The sequence below is a fragment of the Malus sylvestris genome, chromosome 9 (genome assembly GCF_916048215.2).
Source record: "Malus sylvestris chromosome 9, drMalSylv7.2, whole genome shotgun sequence".
NCBI classification, from domain to species: Eukaryota; Viridiplantae; Streptophyta; class Magnoliopsida; order Rosales; family Rosaceae; genus Malus; species Malus sylvestris.
The window spans coordinates 3,483,330-3,489,539 of record NC_062268.1 but is presented as its reverse complement, the minus strand read 5'-3'; the positions used below and the strand labels follow the sequence as shown (position 1 = coordinate 3,489,539).

The following is a 6,210-nucleotide window of genomic DNA, read 5'->3' as shown; positions in this document are numbered from 1 at the left end:
CAAAGTAATTAATTATATATTTCCCATGCAATTTTTATCCACTCACATCATTTATCACAGTACTACAATTTTTACAAATTTTACCATTTTGAGTAATGGCCTTATCTTATATTGCTTGTTTTGTATTTGGGTAGGTTGATTAGTCACCAACTTATTTATTATTGTCATCATTAACTTGTAATTCTTTGGATTAGTTACATGTTGCAATCTAATAATATATATAGGGGTGTGCTGTTCACACACTTTTTTTTACTTCTCACACATCCTTTTAATTTTTGATCATCGGATCTGATGAATTGAAGGAGATCAAAAAACAGAAATTAATAAGGAGTGTGTGAGAAGTATCCGCACACCCCATATATATGTGCAACCAAAGATGGATTTTGTGTTTGTAATGTTAATAGTCATCACAACATGACATGTTATCTAGTAATGATGTTGATTCTTTCTCGACGACACTTTTATGTAAACACACTTTCCTGGTGACTGAATGTTAATTTACCAGGACCACATCTGGTCATACGTAATCATGATTAATGTCCTTGGTTGGTCATAGTAATAATTACCAATTAATTTAGTGACTTACGTAATTACATTTGCACACGTTCATGCTTGAAGAACAGTTAAACAACGTCTCGGAAAACTGATGGCTAGCAGTGACTGAAGAGAATGACGATCCTGGCCGAATCCTCTGCGAGGATCTCAAAGATCTTCAAATCATATTTGTTTATTGTACATTATTTGGTTAGAAATTATTGTAATTTTTTATTATTTAAAATTGAATATAAATAATATCTAATAAAAACTGACTGTACGATATACAATGAACGAATATGATTAAAGGATCTTCAGAACCCTCGTAAAAAGATACCAGAATGACACGTGAATCGTGGATGGGCAAAGAAGGATGACGTAAGCTCGTCTAGCAAAACTGAACAACGTGTCGAGTAGTTAGCGGTGGTGTGTGGGACCTACGCGGTATGTGACGTGATCTGGACCGTTGGGAATAAAGATGGGCGTCCAAACCTCCTTTTTGCATGGCGGCTTCGGCCTAACACTCTTTTTGCATGGCGGCTTCGGCCTAACTCCTTCTTCATCTACACACTCGTTTTTATTCATTTTTTTTTCTGTTCAAAAATAAAAAAGGGTAATTTTGATTTCATATTATTGCCCCTTCTTTCAAAAACTCGTTTTTGTTAAGTAAAATTTATATTGTATGAATCATTGAATCTGCATTTATTTCTCTAACTATTGAATAGATGGGTTTACATTTTCATGAAAGTGTTTAAATTGCTTTTTGCTATAATGTACGGAGTCAAACCTAACCAAATTTTGACACCTGACTGTCACCATTTGAACTAACCTTAAGAGCATATAAAGTTTGTTTCGCATCGACGGAGAATTTCTACGGTAGGTGAACGCGACATTAAAGCAAATTACTTATCATTCAACAATATTACATGTAAATGTAAAAGATTTGTTTTTCCAATATATGGTTTCCCAATCCTTTTCTTACAAATCATATCCTAATTAAAGTGAAGTTTTGGACTACAATGGTTGCAAACTAAATAGGGTTCATTCCTTTTGCCAAATACCCAATTATTTATTTTGTTTATTAATTAAATAGTATCCCACACAAAATCTCTAACGTTCGATAAGGCATGCAGCTAGCTAGCCAGAGAAGAATGAGTATATTTTTGAAAATAAGGCCGAGGGGAGCATGCAAAGTATTTGGATATTTCTGTTTGGCGTAACTCAGCAGCTAATGATCAACAGTAACTGACGAAATTGCACTGTTTATAATCAACACAATTCAGACCTGATGTGAGGTTGAGAGCTCCACACAACACATATACTTCCAAACTTTTGTCTCTTTTGAAATACCTGAGAAACTTGTATGAGAAAAAAAACTTAATTAGATAACCTCTAATTAGTTACATCAATTCCCATGCTTGAATATGGTATGGACCATTTCGTGCAAGGCTTGTAAGAGGACCATAATCATGTGGGAGCTTACTAAATTACAAGGTTTATGGACCTTAAAAACTTGTACGACTCTCCTAATTTGCTAGCTAGCGTCGTCCAAACGTTATGAATTTAGGGGAATGCATGAGCTAGAAATATATATATATATATATATGCTAAATTACCCGTTAAGGGTTTGGGTATGATTTGTTAGCGTCGTTCAGGCATATATGAAATGGTGGTAAAATGAATTAGTTAGCATTACATTTTTTTTTTTAAACAAACGATCTGCACTAAGGGGGTGGGGGAATGGATTAAGCCTCACAATTGGCTAGCAATAACGTGGTTTAAATTCGCCTTTGGCTAGAATCGAACTTAATTAAGACCTCTCACTCACAAGTAAAGATAAATATCATTAGACCGTATTACTAAGTGGCAAGGAATACTTACTTAGAAATTAAAGGTCTTAATTTCTCTATTATAAAAGGAATTTAAACCCTTAACACAGTATACATATTCCCAACTCATTTTCCTATCATATTCCCCAGCAGTTGTACAACTGGTAAAACACATATATATGCTTTTTGCCATGCAGTCTAAGAAATCTAAAATAAAATAAAATAAAAGCAAAAAAGAAAACTGAAAGGGAATGAACTTCCTGTAAAGATATAGCAGATGGGAATAAAGAAAGAGACCCATTTCTATATATATATATATGCATAGTTACATATTGGGTAGAAATTATGATATATATATATATATATATATATATATATATATTCCTTGTATGTAGATGTTTTTGGGGTGACAACTGACCACAGTATAACATGGTGTCATGTTACAAAGAAACAGTTATGTCTTATGTCACTCCTCAAATAAAGGACCGTTAAAAATATGAAAAAAGTGTTCATCAACTTGATCAACTGGGAATATTCAGGTCATACGCGTTATGATGTGGAGATCAAGCAATATAATTGCCTACACTTTTCATATTTCAATGACTTTAAAATAGCTGCTATAAACTATAATATATGTACATACTATAATATATAATCTACACGATTATAATGTCAATCTACTAGCTCTCTATATAAGTATATATGCAACTACGCATGAACAAATACTTACGTTTCATATACTAGTTTTCAATATAATTTGATAAAAGTAATATGTAAATGTTTTGTGTTTTGTTGTACAGAGTTCTAAAAAATGACCTAGACGCTAAGCGATTTCAAGTCACCACAATTTAACTAAAATCAGGATGCGAGTTAGGCGGCATCCTAGGCGTCATCTATGCGACCTAGGCGGGAAATTGAGGATGAGTGAGACAAATCGATCACCCACTTGGCTGCCCAGATTAGGGTGTTTATCTAATCGAGATCTCGACTGCCCATATTGAGGTTGAGAGAGAGATTGACTGAAATTGAGATCGGGGGCATAAGAGAGAGGAGAAGAGAATTCAGCGTGAAAATGAAAAGAAGGGTTAGGATGGGCCCATCTTATTAGGATAATGCTTGTGTTTTCCAGTAAATTCCTTCATTTAAAAAACTTTTATCATCCGAACATTATAATCGAAACCGTTCATTATCTTTACAAATCATCATATAGGATTCCAAGTTTGAAATCCTCTATTCAAAAGATAAATAAAGACAATAATAAAAGGTGAGTTGCAAGTAGTACACTATTAGTCTGCAGAATACATATAATTTTTGCTTTTTGTAATTGGATTAAAGTAATTGGGACACCATATCATTAAGGCCCTTAATTATTTTTATTAAACGGTTTTTTAAATGTTGAAAATGAATGAATCTATATATACATCCACGGATGAAAATAGAGTAAAAAGAAAACAAGCATTATCTGAATTTTCTTATGCTGAAAAGCTCATAAAGATGTTATTGCTTTTGATGCTTTCAATGACAGTCCATACGTTTGCCATTTGTTATTGATAATTTGATCACCATGGAGAACTCTTGGTTGGTGGCCTAACCAATGAACTAGAACCCAACTTACTACTATAACTAATCTACCAAATATCATATTAATTATTAATTAATAACAAATCAAGTTCGCACAAACCATGAACGGCTGTACTAACAAAGGAAATTTATCTACATCTAGGACATGTGGCGATGGTGTGTGACTTAGAATGCCACAATAAAGAATAATTGATCAACTTAGGATATCGCCACTGGAAAAAAATCCTTCATATTCATTTCATTTTTCTTTTTCATTTATGTTCAATAAAAAATTCAAAATAAAATAAAGTAACAAGGCAAAATAACCCGCATGGTCAATTCAATAGGAAATAATCTCCAAGCCATCACTGTATATATGTTCTTATCAATCCCTGCAAATTACAACAAGCTGCACTTCTTGGTTCTATAATCCAATGGATAATTTCTATACAAAGTGCATAATAATAAAGTACCATATTAATTATACATCCCTGAAAAATCTTCTCTTAATTCATAACTATATTCGATCTTCGAGATCAATAATTCCAGAGGCAATCGAATTCTACAGGAGCGGAAGAATACGATGGATCATCCTGCACCATTTCTCTGTTTGAAACCACTGAGGAAGCATCAATGCTCAGCCCAGCGTCCTGTGAGAACTCTATTTTCGCACTACGCCTCAAGTTTGGTGCTTGGTTTTCAATCAACATCCTCATAAACGACTGGTCCTGCATCAAAACTGAGTTTTGGTGCTGCAAAAGTCCAATGTTTGGTGTGATTTGGTTGGAGTAAATAGAGTTCAAATGAGCTGAGGGATTCGAAGGCGATGAACAAGCGTAAGGAATGTCGTTGTTGTGGTGGTTGTTGCTGTTGTTGAAGCTGTCCATAATGTCGTCCTGAGTCTTCTGATCCTCCGGTGGATCGGAGAAGCACGACACGTGAGAGGTTTCGCAGGCGGTGGGGGTTGTTCTAGCGTCACTGTTGTAGGGTGGAGAATCCATTAATGGTGGCAATAAAGAAGAGCGCAATTCGTTCACGAAGGGGCTCGGCCTCACCAAACCTGAAATATGTATCTTCTTCCCACCGCTACTCTTTTGGAAAATTCTACAAATCACCCACTCATTCTGAAAAACAAACACAAGCAGAAATCATTAACAAATAATCGCAGAAAAAATGGATAGAAAAAGAGAGGAAAGCAGATCAAGATTTTGATTGATACCTTTGCTGTTTGGGGGAGATTACAGGCAGAGTTTTTGCCGTCCAATCTGTATTCATGCATCACCCAGTTGGTCTTTACACCTTTTGGAGCTCTTCCTTTGTAGAAAACAAGAGTTTTCTTCATTCCAACCAGGGTTTTTGCCTTGTAAATCTCCTTATCTTTGCCTGTGGCTTTCCAGTACCCGGCCTCCGTTGCCCGGTTTGTTCTTAGACCAGTTGGGTATTTTCTGTCCCTCACACAGAAGAAGTACCATTCCCTTTCTCCCATTTTTGCCCTCCCTTCAGTGAACAAACACAGAACACAAATTCAGTAAAAAATTAGATAAAAATTGAAAAATAAACAGAGAAAAACAGAGGACAATATGGTTTGGTGTAATCAAAGGACTTACAAGGCAAATCCCAGGGCTCACACTTGTTCAAATCCACCTCACCAATTGCTTTAGCACAGAAGAAGTTGTCAAGAACTTTGGGGCAGAGGTAGTGACTTATGAGCTCTTCATCCGTTGGATGAAATCGGAATCCCGGAGGAAGTTCCATCTGCTCATCCACGTTAATAAACCCAGAAGTATTTTCCATTTCTCCAATTTTCCACTAAACCCCTATTTTTGGCACTGAATCAACTAATAATCTGAAAACTCCTTTCTGAATCTCAATTGGGTTTTCACAAACAAGGCTCTAAATTCGGGAAATCAACACGAAAATCCTGTGGAACTAGGAATAACAAACTGATTTTTGGCTACCAAAAGCTTGAATAGTAGATATTATATGATAAAAAGAAGGGAGGAAAATGATATGAAACTGAAAAGCTTCTGATTAACTGAGAGAGATTGAGAGATGTTGGAAAAAAATGTGTGCAAAGTTTCAGAAACTCCTTAAATACTTGTTTTTTAGAGAGAGAGAGAGAGAGAGAAGAAGAAGCGTGGGTTGTAAGGCAACTTGGTGGGTAGTTTCAAACTTTCAGCTCTCCCTTTTTAACTCTTCTGGAGTCCTTCCATGCATCTTGACTTTGAAGATGGATAGCATGCAAAAAATATAACTAACAATTACTTCCTTAATTTCATCTCTAATC

At 35.2% G+C, this 6,210-nt stretch overlaps 1 protein-coding gene across 1 annotated transcript; it reads right to left on the bottom strand.

Annotated features, from left to right (window-relative positions):
• Positions 1-4,262: 4,262 nt before the first annotated feature.
• Positions 4,263-6,008, bottom strand: LOC126583734 (NAC domain-containing protein 100-like). The gene is made up of 3 exons (XM_050248246.1): positions 5,531-6,008; positions 5,143-5,420; positions 4,263-5,047 (listed from the first exon to the last, which is right to left on the bottom strand). Exons 1-3 carry the CDS (start codon positions 5,715-5,717, stop codon positions 4,460-4,462), a joined length of 1,053 nt encoding a protein of 350 aa, XP_050104203.1. The 5' UTR covers positions 5,718-6,008; the 3' UTR covers positions 4,263-4,459.
• Positions 6,009-6,210: the final 202 nt, after the last annotated feature.

Excerpts from the sequence above, each read along its gene's own strand:
- LOC126583734 (XM_050248246.1), bottom strand. The coding sequence starts at position 5,717 with ATGGAAAATACTTCTGGGTTTATTAACGTGGATGAGCAGATGGAACTT. Across the intron at positions 5,421-5,530 it reads TGAGCCCTGGGATTTGCCTT|GGAGGGCAAAAATGGGAGAA; the intron begins GTAAGTCCTTTG and ends TGTTCACTGAAG. Across the intron at positions 5,048-5,142 it reads ATCTCCCCCAAACAGCAAAG|AATGAGTGGGTGATTTGTAG; the intron begins GTATCAATCAAA and ends TTTGTTTTTCAG.